Raw genomic sequence first — 27,524 nt, forward strand, 5'->3', positions numbered from 1 at the left:
TAGGAAATACATCCGAACTATCCGCAGGATTCCGAAAGGTGCTAGATACTTACCAGCTGATAAATTGTGCGCAACGATAAACAAAACGATTTTAGACAATTCTTTGATAGCTTGGGAAGAACTGATCCTATTCTCCTACAAATCTTTTAACATGGGAGGCTCAAAAATAGACAACCTAACCACAAAAATAAAAAAGAACTTGAATCAAAATGATGTAGAACTGGGGAAAAGCCACACGTCAAATAAAATGTCAATAAAAAGTCAAGTCGAGGCTAAAATCGAAGATTTTGATGTGCAAGGTGCAATAAGAATTTTAAGCTCGGACGAAAAACTGGCACCTTTTGACAAAAACACGCTGGACTCACTGGCCACTAAGCATCCTGCTCCATCACGTGATCTTTCGTTCCCGGATCCTCCGGATGGATCTTTAGAACACTACCCATTAATCGAACACGAAATTCAAAAGAGTATTAATTCTTTTCCTGCTGGATCCAGCCCTGGTATAGATGGTTTACGCCCTCAATTTCTTAAAGACATCATCTCAAAATCGGCCGGAGATGCAGGGAAAAGAGTATTGACTGCTATAACTAAACTTTGTAACTTTATGCTAGACGGTAAAGTCCACCCAGAAATTTTGCCGATACTTTACGGGGCAACACTTTGCGCCCTTCACAAGAAAGATGGAGGAATACGTCCTATCGCAGTTGGCAACACTTTAAGACGCCTAGTTGGGCACACAGCATGCACAAAATCAAATGAGCAAATCCAAAAACGCCTGGCCCCACATCAAGTTGGAGTAGCAACAAAACGTGGGTGTGAAAGCGCGGTTCATTCTATCAGAACCTATGTAAACAACCCAGCAAATTCCGAAAAAGTTTTACTCAAAATCGACTTTCGTAATGCTTTCAACAACATCGAACGAGATAACATGCTGGAAGAATTCAAGTCCTTTGTGCCCGAGCTTTACCCTTTGATGTATCAGTGCTACCGCCAACCCACGTTGCTCTTCTACGATAAAACCACAATTTTATCACAACGCGGAGCACAACAAGGCGACCCATGCGGACCATTGGGTTTCAGTCTAACCGTACAACCACTTGTAGAACAGATGACTTCGGAACTGAACGTATGGTATCTTGATGATGCCTCTCTTGCAGATAATTTCAAGACTGTGTTGGCTGATTTTATAAATCTATTGAAGCTTGCTAATGAAAGAGGATTGGAAATTAATACAGGAAAATGTGAACTTTTCTTTTGTAATGGTTACGTGAACGAGATTGTATTACGTTCCTTTCAACAAATTTGCCCCGGTATCCGTCTAGTAACTTGTCATGATCTAGAAATTCTTGGTTCTCCAATCTTCGAAGAAGCATACTCAAACTGCTTTATGAAAAAGTTACACCAACTCCAATGTTTAACGGATCGCCTCTCAGGAATTAACACTCACATAGCGTATTTCTTATTACGTAACTGCCTTTACATTCCGAAATTAACTTCTTACGTACATGCGCAGTGTGGAATTTTCCACAAATGTTGATATCATTCGACGACCTCCTAAGAAGCTCCTTTACCAACGTCCTCAACATGAATATCAACGATGACGAATGGCGACAAGCAACTTTACCTGTAATTGACGGAGGAACTGGCCTTCGAAAAATATGCGACATAGCACTACCTTGCTTTCTCAGCTCAACCTACGGTGCTCAGACTTTGGCGTCTCAAATTCTTCCCCATATGGATGGCCAATTTCCTGTCCACCTTCAGGCTGATGCTTTAACGGCATGGAGTTATTTAAATACTGAGATTGCTGCAATTCCTCATAGTCAAAAATCCTGGGATCTAATCAACATCAAGCGAATTTAAATCCCAGACAAATACTGATAATGCACGATTCCTTGCAGTTCAAGGTGCACTATCTGGAGCTTGGCTCCAATGTATTCCTTCTGCCAATATTGGTACCATGTTGGATAGCCAAGACTTTGAAACCTGTATGGCTCTCCGCCTTGGCTGCAAGAGGTTTCAAAAGCACCAATGCAACTGTGGAAAGGTTGTAGAGGAAAATGGGCATCACGGTTTAAGCTGCTTATCTAGCAAGGGAAGACTTTCACGGCACACAGAGCTGAATCACATCATTCAGAGAGCTCTTGCGTCAATTAAGATTTGTTCAATTCTGGAGCCTGTAGGTTTGTCACGCGACGATGGAAAACGACCAGATGGAGTCAGTCTAGCACCATGGCGAAGAGGACAACGCTTAATTTGGGATGTCACCTGCGTGGACACTGTTACGGCATCATACATACATCAAACATCAATAACCGCCGGATCAGCTAGTGAAATTCAAGCAAAGAAGAAGCACGAAAAATATTCCGATTTGAAATCTAACAATTTTTTCATTGTGGCTCTAGCTTTTGAAACCTTTGGCCCCTGCAGCTCGGAAACAACATCATTTTTGATGTGTATTGGACAAAACCTCATAGCAGAATCCGGAGACAGCCGTGCTAAAAGTTTCCTATTCCAAAGAATATCGCTTGCCATCCAACGTGGAAACGCCGCTAGTATTAGGGGCACCCTCCCAGATCATCCAGGAATGGACGAAATATTTTCATTGTGAAAATGAATCATGGCAGAAAACTCAAGTGGATATTTGCTGAGCTCTCCAAGCTTTCTACGGACGCTACTTGCGTCTATCACATTATATTAAGATTATTGTTGTTACCTATTCATACTCTTAGTTTAGTTTAAATTCAATAACCACTTTGTGATCACGAAAAAAAAAAATTTAAATCAAAAAAAAAAAATTTAAATTAAATAAATTAAATTTTATACATAAAAAAAAATTAAAACAAGTATAAATTGTCAGATAAAGTGCATTTTTTTAAAACCGAAATAGCTTAGTAAATGGTTGCGTTATAAGGTAGTAGCATGCTATAAATATTAATCGATGTTTTCTTTCTTGTTAGATGATTAATTGAGAGACTTTACCAATAGATATGTCTTCTCCAGACAATTCATTTTGCTTTGTGGGTACCCTCCTCAAAGCGTTTTCGAGATATTCGCCCGTAAAGTTTTGACATCACCAATGGATATATTTCTTCCAGACGTCCCAATCTCCCTTTGTAAGTACCGGGTGATTCATTAGAAGTGATGATCGCTTGAATTTCGCGCGTAAGGTTTTAGTATTTTTTGCATTATTAAATTGACGGTTTGAATTTCGTTAGTAATTTTTTTCTGTCATGACTGTCATTTAAGAAACCAGTGTCGCCGTTAATTGTTGTGTGCCATTTGCGGTTTATTACTTTTTCCATTTTGAACAATTTTTAGAGTTGATGCACTAAAATATGTAAGAAACGTGTCTGTGTCTAGTGTTAGTTTATAATTTGTGGTGAAACAGAAGCAGTATTTGTAGATTATAAATAAGTAAACGATTTACTGAAATTATATAAATTACCACTGTAATTAAATAAAAGATCATCAGTTAGTACCAACTTCATAATTTTTTTGATTTGCGGGAAATTCAAATTGTCCTCACTTCTAATGAATCTCCCGGTACCATCCTCCGACAATCTGTTCTTGAGATACAAAGAATTATTTGGTTTGGTAGAAATTAATTCATTCCGTTGAGATCTTTCATTAAAATACCATGAAGGGTAGAACGTGTGTTCACCTCCACCCCCCATTTTGAAAATTTTTACTTGGCACCACCTAAAACATGCGTAGGTATGTAAATTCTGAGACCAATTGGTTGTCGCATGTAACAGTTATGCAAGTTTTACATTCAAAAACACTAAAACAGGATCTCAGCAATATTACATCCCCCCCCCCCCCATAATGAAGGTGTTCGTTGAAAAGTGCAGAAGGTAAAAATTACACTGCGGAACAAATTTGCTACAATTGCCCTTGTTCATATCATTTATGACCAAATGGTCGTGGGTCGTGGCGTGGCCCAACCCTCAAGGTTAGACTCTCTTGCGGTGACCCAGCTTAAAAGGCGAAAGTGAAATTTCGGTCGATAAGCCGCTAAAACCAACCTACCTAAATGTCACATATTAGTGTAATCTTGTACAGACATCTGATCTAATCTATTTCCGACTTATCTTCCCCTATCTGTCATGAGAAATTTGCATAAAGCAACAAAGTCGCGGTGGAAACATAAATGAATGTACTCGAAAAAATTGTAATTCGATATTTTTGTCCGGAACTTGTTTTTTGTACTGTTATTACAGTCTGTCAATATCACTTTCAGAAAAACGACAGGATTTTTAGCTCACGGTATCACCAAGGGAAAACATTTCGGTTAAAAATCCCAATCAATTTACGGCAATAACACTTTCAAGAGAGTACGTTTGCCACGTGTCCACTTTAAGGGAAAGTTATGAATTATTTGTTTGTTTAAAACGTAATGCAGAGTTAGGTAAACTGGAGTCATCTTTTCGGGTAGATTAATTGGCACATACCGCATACATTTGGTGCGTGCCATTCATTCGTCTGCCGAGAAATACAGAGACAGCGATTTCAACCCCCAAAAACTAACCCCTCTGAAACATAAACCGACTTCTTTGTTCCGCCGCTAACTCGGAACGCACATAGCAGAATTGAACCAATTTAAAAGTATTTTAACACATGCTATCGCATTTCAAAGAAAATCATTAAGAAAATGGTTCGGTTAATGTTTCTTTAATAAATAACTTAATATAATTAATGATATAATCATATTTTTCTGGACGAGCCGGGCGCGCGTTTTATGGTTTCCAGTAAAAAGGCGTTACGAATTTGTGCCTATTTTTGTACGGCAAGAAATTGATAGCCCTTGCGGTTACTCGACTTGACAATGTGAAAGAAGTGTGAAGGAAGTCGTGGTAGGCGGTGAAAAATTACGTCATCGGCTGGCGTCATGATGAGGTACCACTGGTGCATCCCTTTTCACATGTGCGTATCTTCCTTTAGGTCCCCATCATTAGGCCCGGTGATTTAGTGATTCGCAAACCACCCACTTGTCTGTACTGGCGGTAATTGGAAGAACAAAAAACCGCCAGATATGTTGTCAATTGCATGCAATTAGCTTGTAGATACCTACCTTCTTGATGCAGGCACTAAATGACGGAACCTCTGAATTATTTTACTGCAATTCCTCACACGACATCTCATGACACGATTCAATTAGATTTCTTGCTAATGGGTAGTTATTTCGCTTGTTTACCGAGAATATAGTAGCACAAATTGTTGATTAATGGTTCGGTTGCTTTTTTTTAATGTTAAACCCCGACTAATAACACCATTAGTTGTTATTACGAAAACCGCCTTTTATGTAAATATATAATTATCTCAAATTGTTTTAGCTCTTTGTGGGTAGGTAAATCGCTTATCAATAAATATTCGACGTGTTCCAACTAATTGTATTGATTATTTTACATATTCATTAATGCAAAAAAAGTGCATTTTTGTACAATTTCGGCACCCATTGATGATGAATGACGTTTCTTTAAAATTGTAAGCAAAGTAGTAACCGCATTCTCTTCGCAGTATCTACGTGTATATCAAATTTTTTGGAGGGTATATGGCCTTGATTTGTTCTTCATTGTCTATTCCACGTCCCCTTCAGCTACTTTTAGCGGTAGATCAGAATCCATAAAATTTTGAGTTCTTCATTAACGCGAACTTATGACATTTTTTATCCCATTTCTGCAATTCCACGAGAGGTCAGTTTCAATAACTTTTTCTCGTTCTCTTTCTCGTACCTGCTCTTATTCTGGTTATGATAGTTACCAATTAGATAATTTTAAGTCTGGAAAATATTTTCTGTTGTATTATATGCGTACTTACATAAAATCTACACTTCTGTATAAAGTTAATATATGATATGACGAATGAGTGTATTGAAACAATTGGGGAATCTTGATAATCTGTTTTATTCTTATTCTAAGTTTAGTTAGTTTAGCTCTCCTCTGAAGGAAAGTACGTCTGATGGCAAGTTTTTAAATATTTTCCAGTTTTTCAATCCCCAAGCATATTTTCCATGCCCACAAGCCAGTCATACAATCCTTTTTTTTTAATCTTAATCTTATTTGAATTCCAGGTTAATCCATTTCCACTAGTCCAGAAGGCATTGCCAATTTTGTAGAAAAAAGACCTTGAGCATAATTTGAAATCAACGAGGAACGAAGAAGAGTGTAAGGGAACGTGAAGAAATCTTAAAAAGAACTTAAGGGTAGCTTGAGAACAATTTCAGGATTATGACTTATATGGAAATTGGCAATTTGAGAAAAACTTGAGCAGGATTTGATAGGAACTTGAAAACAACTTTGAGATTGAGAGCGGCTTATGAGAAAATTGACAAACTTTTCAGGTGAATCTAAAAAGGGCTTCAAAAGGATTTAATAGGAACTTGAGTTGAATTTGAGGAGAAGTTAATGGTAAACTTGAAGGAAGCATGAGAACAGAGTCGAGGAAAATTTAAAAGATGTTCCAAAACTTACTCGTGGGTCGCGTAACACAAGTGTAAAAAAGCGGGCAAATATAGACCATAGCACCTATCAATTAGCGAAAACCCGAAATCATTAGGTGACCCATCAGACTGGGTGACTGGGTACGAGATCTCGATGGAACAGACAGACAGACAGACGATGGCTTTAAGGCGAGTAACTGTTGCGAATTTTCCATGAATTGATCAGTACTTCGCGAAATGTCATGTAACGGACTATTTGTCTGTACAAAGGAAAATAAGTTACGCTTGAGGGAAACATGAAATAATTTTAGAACCTGAGAAGCAATTTAAAGAACTTTCAGGAAAACCCGAGGGTGAACTGCAGAAGAATTTAAAAGCAAATTGGGAAAAGAACTTGAGAGGAACTCGAAAAGACCCACATAATTCTCATCTGCCTATTTTGAATTTTAATTTGATTTTACGCAGGGACAACGAACTCCTTATCGCAAAACCGGAGATAAACTGTTACAAAAGACTACGCAATTATCTACTATCTATCAGAAAATGGAGGTTGAGAAAAGATTCAAGCGGTGCATCATCTTAGTTTCCACAATTGAATTGGATGCACAAACCCTCCTTCCATATCTGTACCCGACTGTTTAAGTGTCATTATTACACAGCAGTGCACTAAACTAGTGTTAAACGCAAATTGATTGATACAATACGCAGGCATAACGAACTCCTTATCGCAAAACCGGAGATAAACACAAGCGCTACATTTTTCCACACGATTGGATTGTAATTGGCCTCCATTGATTTTTACACAGAGCCAGTTAATGGAGTCCAGTTATTGCACTACTTACTGGCTTCGTGTAAACGCAGCATTACACGAAGCCAATTCATTGGAACCAGTTAGAAGGTCCAGTCGGTCCGAAACCATGGATCATCCGTGTCACGTGACGACATAAATACGGTGTTTTATCAATTATGTCACGATTTTATACTGAATCTTGCGATGCGCACCAGGAAGGGTTGAAAAAGAAGGAAGAATGGACTAGTCAACGAATTTCATACTCATATGTGTACCCACTTTTGAGGTGCCATTCTTACACCACGAGTGCACTAAACTAATGTTAAACGCAAATCGATTGATACAAATTATGTCACCCAGGAGTCGCGTCGGTAGGGTGCACGTTCATTTTACACGACGCAGTCGACTGGTGTCAGTGCTCCTTTGAGTGGTGGAGGCGCACTAGCTACTCTTGAAGCCAGCGGACTTTTTTCGACTGGACTGGATCGTAACTAACCTCTACTGATGTTTACCGCTGAAATGGCGCCCCTGTACCTGCAAGTTTGCAATTTCCGGTAATTGAGATAATGCTTAGCGATTCTTCGATCTTACATGTAATAGATCAGTTCCAGCTAATTGACAGTTGGCACTCTTCAATTCGTAAGCGAGTGTTTGCACTTCATCCAGAACACGGTATTTCTTTAATACCGCCACCCCAATGCTCTTAACGCACAAAGAAAAATATATCTAAAGACTACAATGCAAAAATCAAACCTAATTCTAATTAGTTCGAACTTAGGTACCCAATTTATAAATGGGTTTCGGATTGCGATATTGGCAGTGTTGGGCAGTAATCACATTTTTTTTTAATTGTAATGGGTAAACGGTAATTAGTCTTATTTTGGAAAGTAATAGAAAAGTCTGTAATCCCATTACAATGTTAAGGTAATCCCAATAATCTATTACTTTAATTCGCAAGAATGCACAAATGCACTGTAGATGTTAAAGAATTATAATTGTTTAGTTGTTGTTTGTGGGTACTCGGTGGTACGGCGTCAGCAAAACATAAAAAATGGCACTATTCATTCATTCATGCATGACGCGACCATGATTATTACCGTCTTTGCTGTGCCGTTCTATTTTTTATTTGTATTCACGTTTCGCTGTATCGCCCGTATCCGGTATAGCTGTTGCATTTTCCATTTATAAACCTTTCCAAAACGCAATGGGTAAGTAATGTAATGAATAATGGTAATAGAATTGATAAAATGGTGTAATAGGAAACGGGATTACACAATTTCTTAATGGGTAATGGATAATTGCATTACACTATCCTTATAATTTGCCCATCACTGGATATTGGTAAAACAAAGATATGTAATTTAAATTAAATATATGGCATAACCTAGAAAGAAACTTATTAACAAGAAGGAATTCTATGAAAATAACTTTACCTAAAGAGGATACTGCCACAACCCCATTTGGGTAAAGACGCCTAGATAATTAATTTCAACAATTTTATAGTGATTGTCGAATTTTCCCAATCAAATCAGCCCTTTTCGCAAAGATCGATCTGTGATTTCCACGACAAAAGCAAAAGTGAGGTCATGTCAATGCCAATGGTACAAACTACTCCCAACACACTTAGAGCGCATTCAATCAGTTACACAAACCAAGAGTTCATTCACCGAAACGTTACACGCATATGTTACTTTCTTCATGTAAACGGGAAAACTAAAATTTAAAACCGCTGTAGTGTACTTAACCCCCAGGTTCTACACTAACTTCACACTACAAGAACACGGAAATAAAGTCAACATCTAAGGCAGGACCCACTTACGTTAGTTGTAGACAACGCTTTGACCTGAAGCACAGTAGGGAAGGCACGTTAAATAAAACACTCAAATTGTGAAAAGTTTGTTTAATAATGATCGCAATTATTAAGATTGTAAAAGCTCGAAAATTTAAGTAAAAATAAATTACATTGCAAAAATAAACTTTGAAAATGGTAGTTCACCGAATAAAAATAGAAATAGGCTGTGAAAAAAAGAACTTACCAATAAAAAAACCAGCCGTCAAATTAATATCAAATTGTGTTGCAAAATTAATTGTTGGTAATGATGTGAACGTGTCAGCAGGTACCAAGATTCTAACAAAAGGTGAAATACACACGATGCGACTCATTTTTGGTGCAATAAAGTCCTTTTGTTAAAAGCAAGATGGAAAATTACATGGCCTTGTAGGCAAATTTAACCAAAAACAAGATATATGGAAATAACGAATCGTAAGGCATTTATCGCACATAGATTCTAAACTGAAGAGCTTTGATTAGCGTAATCCCGCTCCTGCAAGATAAGTAACCCGCCCCTGGTTTCGGGGTTTCGAGCCTACAGTTGAATGTCGAAGACAATCACGGAATTAGGTGTCATACTTCAAATGGTTACAGTTTTTTCCACCCCGTGACTGCTTCATTTAAGGAGAAAATTGTTAGTAACAAACAAGAAGTCAGTACATACATCAAACGAATCGGTAATTTCCACATATTAAAATAAAATGATCAAAACTTATATGAATGTTACGTAAACAATTACAAACAATAGCATAACGGTATTACATCTGTGATTATGCATTGCGGTTAAACCAAGTAAATTTCAAAAACAAAGATTCAAACACACAAAAAACATAAAATGCGGCATACAAAACACAAATACGATATAAAGAAATGCAAAAATTACTACCTGCATTAAATAACACAAAATAACAACAAACATTTATGGAACGACGCGTTCACGACCGCCATTCAAGATAACATATGCCCAACGTAACCCCCGTTCGTGCTTTTTAGATGGCGCAGGCTGCTTTTCCCCACCTAGAAATTGCATGGTTGCCAACTCTCAAAAATGTGTGCATCGTCGTAAGTTGTATATACAGGGTGGAACCTCTCACCGCTACAGCAGAGAACTATAGCTGTTCATAGTGTTGCTGCCAAAGTAACACTATTACCAACCTATAAAAATACAATATCCCACTTCATGTAGAAACTGACATGCGCCACCCTGTATTGAGCTTAAAAAAACATAACCATCAATCAAGTTTGAATATAACGGTTCGAGAATAATATATGGACATACACATACTTGGAAAATAATTACAACATGGCCTTGATCATGGCCATATATGATTGCTTTGTAACGTTTTTCGAATTTCGCACATTAAAATCGCATGATCTTTATCGAGAGCCAAATATTGGTTAATTTACCAATGTAGGTAAAAATAATTCCAACTTTTCTACAGTAGCTTTAGCAAGACTTGTGCTACCTAATACCCAAAGTGTATGAAATGTCGTTGAGAAATGAACTATTTATGGACATCTAAAGTGGAGCATTGCGAAAAGTCCGTGATTTATCGTACCTACTTTTTTAGAGAAGATTTTATAGGTATCATAAACATCCTTACAGTAACAAATTTGAAATTTATGTACGAGCAAAGAATAAATACATCATTAGTTGGTACGAGTATTATAAAAAAAGTTGTCAAATACCCAAAAAGCTTCATTGGAAGTTTTAGCGGACTACTTTTCTAGTAGGTAAGCTTTTGTTTTAGGTATGCACTGTCGACATAGGTATTTGTATACCGTATCTTTCTTTGAAAATTGTATTGATTATAGACTGAGTAATCATAGAAATTACTGACCGTTAATTGTGTATTATGTGCAAATGTGGTATTTTTGCAAGTTCGATACGTATATAAATACCCACCTTACACTTTCAGTTTAGCAAATTATTTTCCTTGAAAAGCTATTAAAAGTGGGACAAACAAGCTTTTTGGCTATTTAAATTAAACGTATACGGTATATGAATTTCTACGGTTGAATCGAGTCTAAAATTTTGTCATTAAAATTCCTAGGCGCCAACCGTAATGTTCCTATAATATATTGATGTGGAAGTGGGAGGTACGGTCACCATAAATCCTTATACATGACAGCAATGATCCTTGCCGACAAAATTATATTCATAATTTCCATTTAAAACACTTTTTCAAATACATCCTGCTGGAATATTTCAATTCATTTCGATTAGATTGAAATTAAAGAATAAAACGAACATTTCATGGATTTATACACAATCGCCACTTAGCTTGCAGGTGTTTAATTAGTAAATTGATTTATGATAGTCACACTCAATGTTATTTTGATTTCGCCCAGCACAATTTGGAGATTTGGTACTTAAACAACTTCATTTCAAATGTTAACACAGAAGAAATGAGACTACAAAACCAACAACTTTTTGCCGAAATAAAATTAGCTTACAAATTGTATCTCATCTCTTAGTTAAACAAAACAATTTATGGCTCCTCTTTAGGCAATATGCTAAAAACTTTTACTATCGTCTTAAACCTTTTTGTTTATTTAAATTAGAAATTCCAATTAAGATAATGTAAACAAAACGTAACCGAAAAAAGTTATACGGCTATAGTTAACTAAGGACCTTTTGACATGCCAATAGAATATAAATCAGTTAAATCGTTTTCTAATTTAAAATCGTTTAGGTACTCGGAAATTTATGTCGATTAAATAAACTATACGATTTGCGATATTAATATAGAAACTTGTATCGCGCATCGCTGTCAATGGGGCTTTAATGAAAACGCGAAAATCTATTACACAAATCTGATAATAAATCACCAGAGCAATATTTTATTACCTTTATAAGTGGGTTTGATAGTATTATTAATGCTAAAAAGTGTTAAAAAGGTAACTTCGGGGATGCTATGCAGCGGCCTTTCGTAATTTGCATTTCTTGATTAAGAACGCCTCATATGCCTACGATTTATGTCTTTTTTAAGAATAGGTAATGTTGGGCATTTCAAGCACAAATGTGCTTTAACAGTTAACGCCGTCGATTAAGCACAGCAATTCACCATAATTATATTCTTCAGCTTATAATGACTATTGTACCCTCCACCTCTTCCTTGGCCTTTTTAATGCTTTTTTTATATTTGCCTTTTGCCAATCCCTTTAGTTTGATAACAATTTAGAATTAAACAGCGTTATGCGTAGTCAAGGAATAGTACCTATAGTTTTCAATTACCGTGTAATGATGATTAAACATGACTTAATATGAGGATGTATTTGAGGCACGAGCCTTAGTTGAATGCCGCAGTTCATTCGAATGAGTAATAGCTATTACTTCCGAGAAGAAAACTATACTATTTGTACTAAATTTGAATGAGATTAACCTTTCCGCTTGGTATGGATCAGTATATTATTTCAAGTTTAAAATTAATAAATAATTATAATATAATTATAACTAATTAACGTATGGTGAAAGTTTTATTTAAGAACATAATACTGTCAGAAACTATAAAAGTGGTAACATCAAAATTTTATTTGTGTATTGTAAAATTCCTCCGTTAGATGTCGCCATTGTCGTTTACTTTTAAATCCCCTCTTAATCTCCCCCCTTCTCCTTGTCCCTATAAAAGTGTGATTGTTAAGAACCAGAGAACACTTCCTACACTTCCTATACCGCGTACCCAGTAGAAACCAGACCCATCAGAGCCAGATTCCAGACCCCCATTAGAAACCCCGAAGTCCGTTTAATTTAATTTGCGATTTTCACTGAGAGCTGTTCTTTTTATTTTCGTTATTATTTTCCCAGATCTGTTGATAATTATTTTTTATTTTACCGTTTTCCCACCTTGTTTCGGGGATCGTCAATCCTGGTAAGGTTTAAACCCTGCGACTTCACGCTACCCGATACAAATCCGGTAACTTGCGTTCATGACTTCGATAAGTCGACCGGACTTGAACCTGAGTATCTTCGCCTCCGCACGTGCCATCCGATTCAACCAATTTTGAATAGGAGATGCTGGAGTCGGGTGGAAGTCCCTGTTAAGGGCCGTCGCCAGGTAAATCCTTGCCGACCTTATTTGGGAGCCACATCGAGGCATTAGTTTCTCGTTTTAGTACACAAAAGGTCTGGGTACTTCATTGTTTAAATGTTTGAAAAAAATTTAGTCACGTATATTTATGAACCCAGCAAATCTAGAGTCTCTTGGGTAATCCGACTCACAAAATAAGAAATTTCAGTCAATTATTTTGTTTATCAAATGTAGTTATTGTGACTTTTTGAAGTCATTTTCAGGGACGAACAGTGTCCAATGAAATCCGGTTTTCTTCTCCTTTGTTTGTGGATATTACATAAACTTTTTATACTTGAACACTCATTTTTGAAAGCGAGTGAAGCTTCTCTGTGCGACAGCTACTTTAGAGCCTCATAAAAACACTACCCAAATCAAATCGAATGAAATTTTAGTGTCTTTTCAATTGAACCCTTTCGATTACATCGATTGGTTTTTTGTTGTGTATTTGTACCACACTGTTATCTACTTTGGCTTTTAGCACGTGAAAGTGACTTGACGTAGGCGATGGCTCGTTCTTGGCTTAATTTACTTTTTCGTGATCCACCTAATGGACCGATTGACTTAAAATTGCGATTACGACCGGCGCATACCCTCTCCCACTATTTACACTCATAATTATAGGTGTCGCTCTTGTAAAATCTGAACCAATAAGCGCTTTTTTGTACAACAAGGAATACTGAATAGTTTAAATGCATAATTCAATGCTATCACAAGCTTTTTGACATTCAACATATTCATATTTCTAATTCCCTCCTAGCTTTCCTACGGTTAAATAAAAAAACTTGTGTTGTAATAAGTGAAATAATTAATCTCCTTGCAATGCGTAAAACACACACGTTCATACACTAAAATGTGTGTCTTATTAGTAAATTTGATAAATGTCTTGGGTTTTCCTAAAGTTACCTTCCTCTTCTGAACTGAATGTCGAAAGAAAAAATCTAACTATGCCAGAATTTGCAAATAAGTAAATGAATTTTAATATACAAAAGAGTGCTTGCGGTAAATTGTTTCCTGTCTGAATGAAAGCAGAACCGCACGAAGAAATTTGCTACAGATTAAAAAAATGGGTAAAAAATTCCATAACAAATTTCCGTGAGTAAAAAATCATGTATAGGTACCCATTAAACAGAAGTACAAACTCTGAGCTAATAATTCAACTAATGATCCAAATGTGAATAGTTTAACGCAACATAGTAACACTATTATAATAACCTGGTCATATTTTATGGAAATTTAACCACTTTTGCACTTGTTTTTTGTAATTATTTACGCATCCTTGTCTAAATTATGTTCAAGTTAGACGAGGCGAGCCGAAAATATTCAAATGAAGTAATTTAACACAGAATGCATGTTTTACATATTTGTAATTGTAATTAATTAAGAGCTATTATACCGTTGAATGTTACCGCGAGATAGATATTGCGCAACACATATACCTAATGCCTTTCGTAAGATTGATGAAACAGTTTTAGAAGCTGTGATGTTAATGTCGTTTTTAATCAGAATTGTAAATCGGTCTAAACGCGATGGGGATTAACTAAATCTCGTAGGATTAAGCGATTTGGATAGTTTCCAAATGACCTAGAAACGTGTAACATTTTCCTCTTTCATTATTTATAAAGCGATGGATTTACGAAAAGTCGGAAACTATAAAAAAATAGTCGACTTTCATGTTTTTCTCTGCGACTTTCTTGTATAATGAGCAATTTACCCACACGTATAGTTCCAATTTGATTTCCAATGTTCCGCACTATGGCAATGTTCATAATTGCCCTTACAACTTAGGATTTTGACAGCCAATAAAACCACGAATTTATTGTCTTCAAACCACTAACCGATTACCGCTTTATTTATAATGCTATGAGCACCTCGTACCTATAAACAAATTAGGTGCACAACTTTGATTAACAAAGTGTTTTTTTTTAACGTAATTATCCCCCGACGCCTTTGTGGTAACAATTTATTTAAATGCGAACGAGGTTTTCTTGTTGCCTAAAAGGTATATATTGGTACCTATAAGATATTACGAAGATCCATATAGGTATCCCATAATCAAAATTTGTGCAAAACGTCAGTCACTACTACTTAGTGTGGTAGTAGGGACTTAAAATTTAAAGAAAACGTATAGAACCTACATACTTTTTTTTCAACAACCTTGGGTACCTATACTTACGCATTGTTTACCTTGCTGGATTAAGGTAGCAGTATCGTCTGTCATTTTGGAACCCACTGACAGTCCAAATTTTTGCATGGTAAAACTGTTTAGTGTGTAAAATCTTGCCTCTAACGTTAAACAAATCAGTGTTTTTTTTTAAATGATAAAACAACACATGCAGGACATGCAACGTTTTGCAAGTTTAACGTATTATGGGGTACATAATTGTACTAAAAGTAGTAATATTAAGTAGACATAATTGTTAATGATACGATAAAATATTTAAACAAGGCAAGCATAAAATGAATAAAATTTTAGAAAATAATTTTAGTAGATTCCATGCAAAACAGTTGCAAATAAAAATATAACTTGGGCATATATTACTGTGTAAACAATGTCGGGTTGGACAGGTTTAGGTCCAGTCACCTGAAGTGAATACAGGTCGTTTAATTGCTAAGCAAATGTTCCTTTCAATTCATTTAATTAATCTGGTGGGTTTCATACGGGTTAAACACAAAACGATTTTGCGTATTTAGCCTGTATTCAAGGTATTTGTTTATTTGTTTCGTTGTAAAAAAAGATTGTTTCTTAGAATTATTAAGCATAGGGACATTTTATCCCATTTGCGTTATGAATTTATTTTGTTAAATCACCTATGCATCAGTTCAGAATTGATTTATTGGGTACTTCATTTATTTTTATAAAAGATTGATGTAATTAACTAAAGATAAGGATGCCCTTTAATCGAAAAAAACTGCTTGTTTTCGTAGAATATTGTGTAGTTTAGATAAGATAATTCCAAAGTGTGCCTACTCGACTGAGGCGTCTTTTAGCGAAGCGTTGATTGGTTTATCGCGTTGCCACACTGAGGTAATTGGACGAAAAATGTCGATTTGCTTAAGTAGGGAATTCCATTTAAATACCGGAGTTAGCGTTTAGAGGGGGCCTTTTGTCAATTTCGAGGTCGAGCTGTCTGAAAATTTATAAGACGCGCGTTTCTACGTTATGTTTGGTGGCAAAGTGTTTGCTTTTCGTTGTGTACCTAAACAATTTTAGAGATCGTCAAAGAGAATTCAGTACGTGGTAATCAAGAGTCCAGCCAAGTTCGAGGTGAAATCGTACGTAGGTAACAGTTTGGGATAGCAATTTTCATTGTTTCAAGTTGTCGTCCGCATTAAACGGACAGCCATTGGATTCATCGGTCGTGTGTTTCCCTTCAGCCAGCTAATTACAATCAATGTTTCTGCAACCTGCCTGGAAAAGAATTTAAAAAGAGCAATTTTAGTACGCACGTCTAGCTTAAGTGTGTTGTTTCCTTTCGCAAATAATGTTCTGGGTGCCCAGATTTTTATTGGGATTTGTAACAAAAACTGTAAGTAGTCTGTACTGTAAGATTTCTTGATTTTGTTTAGGTAATTTGTACTCGTATTCGAACGGATATGCGGTGTTTGTTAAATCTGTTGTAGTCCAATTTTAATAAGTAGGATTTTATCTTTACTTTCATTTGTGTATGTCGGTAAGAATAAAGTTTGTGTGAAATTATGCAAATCGCGTGTTTATTCGATCCCTTTAACCATCCAGATATATGTCTCATGCTTAATTATATGATTAATTTTATTGATTCGTATACCCAGGAGACTTAAAAATTTAGGTGTAGATTTTGGCCTTGCCATTACATACCTACAGCATTTTTGTTTGCTCGCCCAACGTGGAGCATTGAATTTATTATTTCGGTTACTGTAGGTATCTGTACCTACATATTTATATATATAATCACGAAAAAAATCAAATGTAAAGTATAATATTGACATTCTTCAACGTAAAAATGATCCCTAGTATACCCTCAACCCTCTTCGAGTGACGTTTTGGAGACGAATCTCACAAACTATTCATTTTGGTCCCTCGGTTTACCTATATGGAAAAATGCTTGTTTTGAACTTAGCTACTCTTTACCACCTAATTTCGTTTTGAATATAGGTAGGGATATCTATTACATCCTCTGCTGAATGCTGAACGAGAGTTTAATCAGTGTGTACTCATCAATCTAAAACTACCTAGATTAGGTAGGTACCTATAGATATAGGTACTATAATGTACTTAATAATCGAGTTACTTACCTAGGTAGAGGTAGTTACTGTTACATCACATGTAGATAGATGTAGGTAGATAGCTATAATGGAATTTCTGATAAAACAACAAAAACTAAGCGGAATTGATGTTTCAGAATGAGAAAACTGGGAAACTTTATCTTAATTGGGTTCAGTAGGTATGTATTTGTGAAAAGCTCGGTTTTCATCTTTCATCATGAACTTTACGTGACCTTTTTACCTAAGTTACCTAACCTAATGTAACGATAGAAGTTTAGGTAGGTACATTTCATTCAAAGTGTGAATGCTATTTGAATGTAGGTACCTATCTAAACATAATATTATGTAGGTATTTAATCGACAGTAGGGAATCATCACCAAACCTGTAATGTAAGGGGAAATTGTTTTGAAATCCAATTTTGGATTAATTCCATTAGAAAAAGCAATTTTAATAAACCGAAATTGAAAAAAAATAATACGTCCCTAGTTAAAAATTGTAGGAAGTATTGAAAGCCGCTTTAAATCAGAATTCTGTATGTTTCAGGATTTCCATAACCCAAGGATAATTTAACGGCTGTATCCAATAAGGTACCGACTTCCATCATCCATACTCTCAGCCGATTGGATGTGGGCGCGAGAACATCACGAGGCGTGTCGCCCCGATCCTGCGTACACCTCTTGGGGCGGGTGCTGCACAGCATCCTTGATCCTCTAAAAACATTCGTATGCGTTATGCCGTCGGAAACTTCGATTATGCTCTATCGGCAAGAGTCACAACTAACAGTGTTTGTGTAATTAGTCAGTGCTTCTTACGTTTATGTTTGACAGTTACGGATCACATTTATTACGGTAATTACTTTTATTAATTAGTCTTTGAGAATTGTTGTACGCGTCAATCTTACACGTAATTTATATTTTAGTGCTGTTTACTTTAACATCACGCACGTAAGAACAATTAATTTAAACCGCGAACCGCCGCCGCCGTAGCAGTGCCGTTTTGTTTCTAAATTTATGTTTATTTGATTGCTATTAAAATAACTGATACGCGTACCTATAGGTACCTACATTTCACTTAGCATAGCAATTTGTGTTAAGGTGGCGTTTACATTGAAAAATTGGAAATTTGTTACCACAATAACTGCCTTCTGGGTACAAATTTTTGGTTGGAATAGCATTCATTCAAATATATGATGTTCCGAAATTTGCATGAAACAAAAATTATTTAGCTAATTCCTGCAGTTTCGCCGTTATTTAGGAAATAAGTTGTTAATAAACTCGCCCATATAAAATATATATCTTTCATTTTTATCACACACTGATAATAATTTGTTATCAAATTTAACTTCATTCACAAGCTTAAGCCCCATCGGTCGTTAACAGAAGTTTATTTTTTTACCTCGAAACAAAGTTATAGAGGAAATCGCAAAGCAACTTTTGCACTTTTTGTAAACGCCACCTTAATCCAATCACGACTGCATTCACTTACCTACCTTAAAAGTAGGGGTTTTTGAAATTGTAATCATTGAGTAATGAGTTTGACACAATAAAGGGTGGGAAATTCGCGTCAATCGTCGTCGCAGCCGCTGCATCCAACGGCTAATCGAAAATATTTACGACAACGGGCCACAAAAACAAACCACTTTTATTGCGTACACAATTAAGGGCTGTAAAGCTCGGAAAATTAGTTACTAAATGCATTGGAGGAATTTTATAGCCGCGCTTTTATGAGGGATGGTCAAATACCGCCTGAAACTTATACAACCTTTCATACGTAATGAAATTTCAGTATCTAAATATAGGCACCGGTTTTGTTATTATGAGAAAGTTCATTAGTTTCGTGACTAATTAGTGCATGATTACGTAAAGGTGTCGCATCTGATTTGTCGAGTGTGGACAGCAAATTTCAGTGTGATCTAAAATGTGGTGATTATCTTGGAGGATCACTTCTGCAGGACTTCGGCCCGAAGTACGGAAGTACCTTACTGGAATTCTTTAATTTTTATTCGTAGCTATATAATTACATACAGAGTGCCTTATACCATGGATATTGTAAGCATGCTATCTTCGGTTAAAATGGAAAATTGCGAAATTTAAGGCTGAGCCTTAAAATAAAAGTTCTGAGGTACCTATTTATATTTCATAGAAATGGAATAGGTAAAATTCATTACAATTTAAGGGAATTGGAATGTAGATAGGTACATACCTACCTACTATAGGTATTATGTACCTAGGTACCTATGCATAACCTTTGAATTTGCACATAAGTAAGTTTATGGTCGTCGAATTGTATTTTTTAGCATCAGGAAATCTTATCTGTTACTACACAGTATGGTGTTTTTTTGGTAAAATACCTAATGCCTCAAAATTTTGACAGATTTGAGAATGCTTTGAAAAAAAAAGGCGACTATAATAGTATATTAAGAAACAAGTTTCATAAGTGGCGCGTTTAACGCGTTCAAGTTTTCTAATGAACGAGTGCGATGGGTCGTCTTATGAAACAAGTTTCTTATACTATTTTTTCTATTGAGAAGATATTTTCGAGAAATTTTTATCAAATTGATGTTATAGTAACTTTTTGTAACTAGGGAATTTTGATATAGAAGTTGTATTAGTGCAAGTTGTATTAAGTTGGCAGTACGACGTCCCAAATATTTCTCTTATTTAAATACAGTCTTATCAATGTTGTTTTAATTAATAAACTTCAGAAATTAGTACATTCACTGTGGAACAATTCATAAAGGCAAAATACAGTCCTTCGTCCTTTTATATAAGTTATGTGAAATTCAGTCGTGTCACTGTCGATTAACGACAAAGCTAACAGATAACAGATTTCGCCCATATGACACTGCTTCTACTTATATTGGTGACTGACATAAAAAGAAAAACAAAGGTTTCTTTTCGCGATTTGCCATTAACGGTCACTAACAGATAGGTCCTTAGTGGGTTGTTGTTACGTGATAGGTGTCACTCATTAGGACGGGTTCGGCTTCGGATTGTCACTTCCTCTTAGGAGCATAACGATACTACACAAATTAGGCTCACGAGATTAATAACGCAGAACAAGTGCTAAAAGCAATAAGCTGCTTCTTTAAAATATTGTTTAATGTGTTCCGAAGGTATCCTCGTTGTCATCCTTTCCCCATTCGAAATCTCCTTTATAACCTGTAGGTCTTTTTTGGAAGATAGGTACACTATTCGTACTAGTAATCATTGGTCACAGATTGCACGTAGATGTTGAACGTGCTACAAAAAGAGGCATTAATGTAAAAATTTACCTCAAAACCCCACATTGTTGATATCTAGGTTCTTACGCTACATACCGTAATATTTAATTCCCTTTTAAGTTTTGGGAGAAAGTAATTAAGTGGTTTTTTCATATTGTTCTTCTTGTAATTTGATTATCACTTTATCAGCCTTAATGTCTCGCTTTTAATCAAATAGAAAGGGAATCTTGTCTTTCTGTATATAAAAACATAACCCTAATTTGTAAATAAATACAATCGAATTTCAAATAGGGTAGTGAATTTATGTTTACCTCTTTAATACCAACTTAAAAACGGTGCGTTAATAGGTCTCATTAACGCACTGTTTTGGGCGGAAAACAGTGCGTTAATAAGAACATTTAAAAATCGAAATAGAAAAATACTTATACCTACCTAACTATAGGTAAATAGTTACCTATTATTTACTATCTACACATCTAACAAAATGTGTAGAACCCAGCATAAATTATTGTTTAATTAAAACAAAAAGAGTACAATATAATTATTAATCAAATGAACAACCAAAGCATAATTCGTGTTAGAATAATTGCACCCGAGTCACTTGCGTTTATCATAATTGAGTGGGCGCTGGTAATGGTGACGTCACTATTGCTACTTGCTAGGTTATGAATGTGAAGCATTGCGCCCTACAAAAAAAAAGTTGCTTTAATGAAACCTTATCCTAAACTTGGAAAAACATTTTATTGCATTTGTCTAAAATATGTTAAGGTATTTCCGAAAGATACAAGAAATACATTTATTTCAAAGACATGGATTAGGTATAGAATAGGCATGTAAGTATTTAAAGATCTATACCTACATATTACACTATCGATACATACCAGAGTTTTTAAATTTTTTGAAGATAACATAATAAATTCGTGTCAATGAGAAATTTACATACCTATATTATTTACCTACTCAAGTTCATCAAAGGAACCATCAATTATTAATTTTATACGAAACAAGAGGAAAATTTACTTTACCTCTTAAATAGTGTTCTTTCAAATTGATGATTTTCGTCTCATACAAAAATCGGCACGGTTCTTAGTGTGGAGATGATACCTTCTAAATTGCTCTAGTTTTAATGGATTTTGGATCTAAAATAGGACTGCAGCTGGCCTCGTCGAGGCAAGAGACAAGTACAATAAGACTTGAATTCTAATGCAGCCAAATCGCTACGCTAACTCGAAACCGAATGCTTTCACAAAATCTCCTCCGGATTAATCCCATTGAACCAATTAAATCTACCAGAAGATATAACGTTGAACGATATTAACGAATACTTTATCAACGTCGCTGGAACATCCAATGTCGTTTCAAATCTCATCGAGCTTTATTCGTCAAATAAATTTAACAATCATTACCCTAATCTTACTGCTGCTGATACCTACATGGTATTCTTGGAACGATTAAATCCCAAGCGGTTGGAGTGGATGGTATATCCTTAAAAATGTTGAATTTGATTTTATCATACTGTATGGACGTGTTAATTAATACAATTAATACGTGCCTTGTGAACGGAATTGTTCCAAGCGTATGAAAAACAGCAATGGTCAGACCCCTACCAAAGGTTACTACGTCCATACAACTATCACAATTAAGACCCCTTAGTATACTTCCCACAATGTCAAACATTGTTGAAAAATTGTAGCTGAACAGATAAATCGATATCTACAACTTACGGCACAATTAATATGGCACTAGATAAATCTGAAATAACCATTAATTATAGTACTTTTAGATCAAAGTAAAGCCTTTGACCAAGTAGTGCCAGAGTTGTTAACATCAATGTTACATTACATAGCCTTTAATAATTTATCAATAAAATGGATGCACCAGTTATCTTCAAGGACAAAGTCAAGCTGTCATGTTTGGGAATGTGCCAAAATAAATCTTTGGTGTAGCAGGTACAAATTATGTCTGAATCTAGACAAATTTGTTGCCCTCTGTACTTATATTAAATAGAATGAGGACAAATTGAATTTATTTAATCTGTCATATTTTAAAACCTACCGGTTCGGCAATTAAATGTACCTACCTATATGTCGTAGGTATTTTGTATAACTCGTCATTTTATAAAATGCCTAGGCATTTTATAAAACGCGGACAGATAGTAAAATGAATGCGTTAGTGCTCGTTTTTTACAATCTGCCGGTCGCTTTTCGGGCATTTAGTAAGTGCCTAAATTTATTTAAGTCATTATTGTAAGTAAGTGAGTGAATTTAATCTAATTAAATACTTCGGGAACGAATCCGAACGCGTGCGCATTTACTTTTCCTACGCGTTTGGGGATATGGACAGTTTGTTGAAATAAAAGAAAACTTCTACAAAAGCTTGGATCTTTTTATACTGGTAACTAATATATATATTTGGTTTATGGAAAACTTAAGAGTACATTAAACACGTTGTCATTTTATAAACTGCCTAGTCATTTCGTAAAACGCTAACAGTAGAACCACGACACCTCGCCCCTCCACTTTTTTTTAATTCTCGAGGTCAATCAAGGTTAATTAAATTGATTGGCGGGGACGCCCACGTGGGCAAGGGTGTTTTCGAGGATTAATTTTGTTATTTCTGGAAAATTTTTGGAATTTTGAATTTGATTTGATTAATTAATTGAAATTTTGAGCTTTATTGACATTTGATTTGATTGATGGCGTAATTAATTAAATTGATTACTATCTAATTAAATTAATTCACTGGTCGATTAATTTAATTCGCGATTTGATTTCTCGGAATTTCCGCTAATTAATTTAATTAGTGACTTAATCAATTTGATTCACGGTCTAATTAATTTAATTAGAGGAAATTCCGAGAAATCAAACCGCAAATTAAATTAATCGACCAGCGAATTAATTTAATTAGATCGTAATCAATTTAATTGATTACGCCATCAATCAAATCAAATGTCAATAAAGCTCAAAATAACACAAATTTTCAATTCATTAATCAAATCAAAGTCCAAATTCCAAGAAATTAATCAAATTATCGAGAAATAACCAAATTAATCCCCGAAAACACGCTCGCCTACGTGGGCCACCCCGCCAATCAATTTAATTAACCTTGATTGACCCCGAGAATTAAAAAAAAAGTGGAGGGGCGAGGTGTCGTGGTTCTACTGCTAACAATTTGACGTGTGGGTCAGTTTCTCTTTCCCTTCTACATAGATAAGGGATACCACTTTTTTGAAGTGGAAGGGAACTAATTTAAACAGAACTGTTGTATTTATATCAGGGTAGGCATCTGTCATAAGAGATTTTTTAAAATGTAATATTCATTATAAAATGTGTTCTAAGTATTTCTTGTAATTTTTTGTAACAAAATACAACATGGCGCAGTCGAGGCAGTTAGTTTATTAAACTGAGCAAAGTTTTCAAGAAGTATAGGTTCCGAAACATCAAATAAGTGTATTGTTGAACGGCTGAACCTAATTATAAGAAGAAAAGCCGAAATGGAATTCAAACCTCCAGCTAATTTGTCACTACAGGGAAATTTAAGTGAAAACTGGCGTAAATTTAGACAAAATTTTGAAATTTACCTGAAAGCTTCCGATAAGTCAACAAAGGACGATGAAACAAAAATAGCCATTCAATTAAATATAATTGGTGAAGATGCTGTGGAAGTATACAACACCTTTACATTGTCCGAAACTGACATGGTGTCATTTCCAGCAGTATTAAAAGCTTTCGATGACCATTGTAGTCCCAAGAAAAATATCGTGTTTGAGCGTTTTAAATTTTTTAGTAGAGTGCAGCAAGAAGGAGAAGGGTTTGATCAGTTCTTAACTGATATCAAGAAATTATCCAAGTCCTGCGAATTTGGATTATTAAGTGATGAGATGGTCCGAGACAGAATTGTTTTAGGGATTTATGACAAGGTCATGCAGGAAAGATTGTTACGGGTAGAGGATCTTGATTTGGCAAAGGCTGTGAATTTATGTCGAGCTGCAGAAATTTCAAAATCTCAAGCTAGAAATTTGCAAGGGGCTTCAGTCGAAGTTGAGGTCATTAAGAAAAAGTCAGCAAACCGAAATTATAAGTCTGTTTCCAAAACGAGTAGTGAAAGGTTTGAATGTAGAAGATGTCAGACTGTTCATGGCGTTCGTGAATGTCCTGCCTTTTGGAGAAGCTGCAATAAATGTGGACAGTTAAATCATTTTGCAGTTTCCTGTCAAGTAAAAAATGTGAAGGTGCTACAAGAACAGGATGAGCAATCTGACGAGTTGGAGTTCACCATTAACAGCATTGGGGTAAGAAATCAGAACAAAAAGGTTTTGTCAATTAAGTCATGGTTTCAAAATGTAAACGTTGGTGATCATCATGTGCCTATTAAATTTATTAAACTAGACACTGGTGCAGATGTGAATGTCCTGTCGCGTAAAATGTTAAGTGAAGTAGGTGTTCCAGAGTCTCAGTTACAAAATACAAACATAATTTTGGAGGCATTTGGTGGTACTGTCTTAAAATCTCTTGGCATTGTTCCACTAAAAGTTCAGTGTAACAACGTTGAATTTACTGATAACTTCATAATTGTAGACAAAATTGTTTCTCCGTTATTAGGACTTGAGTCTTGTACTAAGTTAGATCTTATTGCACGCAAAGTAGATGCCTTGGGTAAGTTTATGACTAAGGATGAATTTATTAAGAATAATCTAGAATTATTTCAAGATCTGGGTAAGTTTAAGGATAAATGTGAAATCCAAATAAATAATGAAGCCATACCGGTCATTAACCCTCCTAGGGGTATTTGCTATTCGTGACAAATTAAAGGAAACCTTGATATCCTTAGAAAATAGAAAAATTATTTCAAAAGTTGATAAACCATCTGGTTGGGTTAATAATATCGTAATTGTTGAAAAGAAGGATGGCTCCTTAAGACTTTGTTTGGATCCTCGTGATTTAAATTTAGAAATTAAAAGACCCGCATATGTCCTTATTCCAACTCTTCAAGATATAATTGGAAACCTTAAAGGTAAAAAGTTTTTTACAGTGCTCGATTTAAAGGAAGGTTTTTGGCATGTAGAACTTACTGAAAAGTCTAGTGATCTTTGTACATTTGCTACGCACTTTGGTTGTTACAAATTTAATCGTTTGCCTTTTGGGCTTAATATGGCTCCAGAATATTTTCAAGCCATTAATGAAAGAATCTTTGGAAACTTGAAGGGTGTTCAAGTGTACATTGATGATCTCTTGATAGCTGCCGATTCCTCCGAGGAACATGATCAAATTTTAAATTCCGTAATCATAAGAGCTACTGCAAAGGGAGTTAAATTTAATCCTAGCAAGGTTCAATTTAAGCAACCCTCAGTTAATTATTTTGGTCATATCTTTTCGGAGGATGGAATGTCAGTTGATCCAAACAGAATAGCAGCAATTAAAGGATTAAAAGATCCCACAAATGTAAAAGAACTGCAAAGTATTTTAAGAATGATAAATTATTTGCGACAGTTTATACCGAACTTAGCCGATATAACTTCTCCATTGCGTGAATTATTAAAACAAAAAGTTGAATTTAAATGGTTAACTGCACACTCGGTTGTGATACATAAAATTAAAAACATAATTTCTAATGCTCCAGTGTTAGCTAACTTTGATGCATTTAAAAAAATCACCATACAAGCCGATGCATCCAAAGATGGTCTGGGGCGCTGTCTTCTTCAGGATGACAAACCTATTTCATTTGCTTCTCGTAGTTTGAGTTCTAGTGAGAAAAATTATTCCCAAATAGAGAAGGAGCTTCTCGCTATTGTTTTTGCAGTAAACAAGTTTCATATCTTCATTTATGGTCGCGAAATAAAGGTAAATACTGATCACTAACCTTTGGTAACTCTAATGAATAAAAAAATTGGAGATATCGCCTCATCGCGTTTGCAAAGAATGAGAATAAAATTACTTAAATATAAAATAGTGTTAAATTTCTTGCCAGGAAAATATATGTTTATTGCCGACTTGCTTTCACGATTTTACCTAAATTTTCCAGAGAGCGAAGGTGATGATCAATGGATTTCTGAAACTGTTCATACTTTAAGCAAAAATTTAAATATTTCAGATGCTAAAAGGTTGCAATTTATACAGGCTACTGCCAATGATCCAGTTTTGTCAAAGGTAATGTTCTATATTATAAATGGCTGGCCTAAAAGTAATGAACTAATGGACGGTTCAATTAAATACTTATAAGTTTCAAGCAGAATTATCTGTCGAAGATGGCTTGTTATTTATAAACCACCGGTTAATAGGCCCGGATAAACTAAGATTCTATATTTTACGGCTTCTTCATGAACCTCATTTTGGTACTGTTAAGACCAAACAACGTGCTAGACAAATTGTATTTTGGCCAGGCATGTCAAGCAACATACAGAATATGATATCTAATTGTTATGTTTGTGAACGTTACCAAAATGCTAAACAAAGGGATTTATTGATTCCACATGAGATACCAAATATACCATTTTATAAAATAGCTTGTGATATAATGGATTATGCAGGTAATAGCTATCTTATTGTACAAGATTATTTCTCGAAATGGCTCGAGATCATTCTATTAAAAAACAAAACCTCACCAGAAATTATTAAACACCTCAAAATATTGTTCGCGACGTTTGGTATTCCCAACAGAGTAATTTGTGACAATATGCCTTTTTCTTCCGTTGAATGTAAGAACTTTTCCAAAGAGTGGAATTTCCAGTTTTGCACAAGTTCTCCTAAATATCCACGCAGTAACGGTCAAGTAGAACGTGCAGTTCAAACTGCTAAACAAATGTTCAAGAAATGTTCTCACGACAATATTGATATCCACCTCGCATTATTGGAGTTTAGAAATACTCCCGTTTCGGGTATTGGTATATCGCCAAGTCAAATGCTCATGAACAGACTAACCAGAA

The 27,524-nt window shown here is 35.3% G+C and overlaps 2 protein-coding genes across 2 annotated transcripts in view; both read left to right on the plus strand.

Annotated features, from left to right (window-relative positions):
- Window positions 1-247: 247 nt before the first annotated feature.
- On the plus strand, window positions 248-2,611 carry LOC116174613. Its single transcript, XM_031492552.1, has 3 exons — window positions 248-1,466; window positions 1,514-1,786; window positions 1,902-2,611. The coding sequence occupies exons 1-3, from the start codon at window positions 248-250 to the stop codon at window positions 2,609-2,611; spliced, it is 2,202 nt and encodes a 733-aa protein (XP_031348412.1).
- Window positions 2,612-18,112: 15,501 nt separating this feature from the next.
- LOC116174913 (LIM/homeobox protein Lhx9-like) overlaps window positions 18,113-27,524 on the plus strand; it is a 44,071-nt gene continuing 34,659 nt past the window's right edge. The window contains exon 1 of the mRNA XM_031492941.1: window positions 18,113-18,227. The gene's annotated coding sequence lies outside the window, so the exon portion shown is untranslated. The remainder of the gene's footprint in view (window positions 18,228-27,524) is intronic.

The sequence above is a fragment of the Photinus pyralis genome, unplaced genomic scaffold (assembly GCF_008802855.1).
Source record: "Photinus pyralis isolate 1611_PpyrPB1 unplaced genomic scaffold, Ppyr1.3 Ppyr1.4_LG6, whole genome shotgun sequence".
NCBI lineage: Eukaryota > Metazoa > Arthropoda > Insecta > Coleoptera > Lampyridae > Photinus > Photinus pyralis.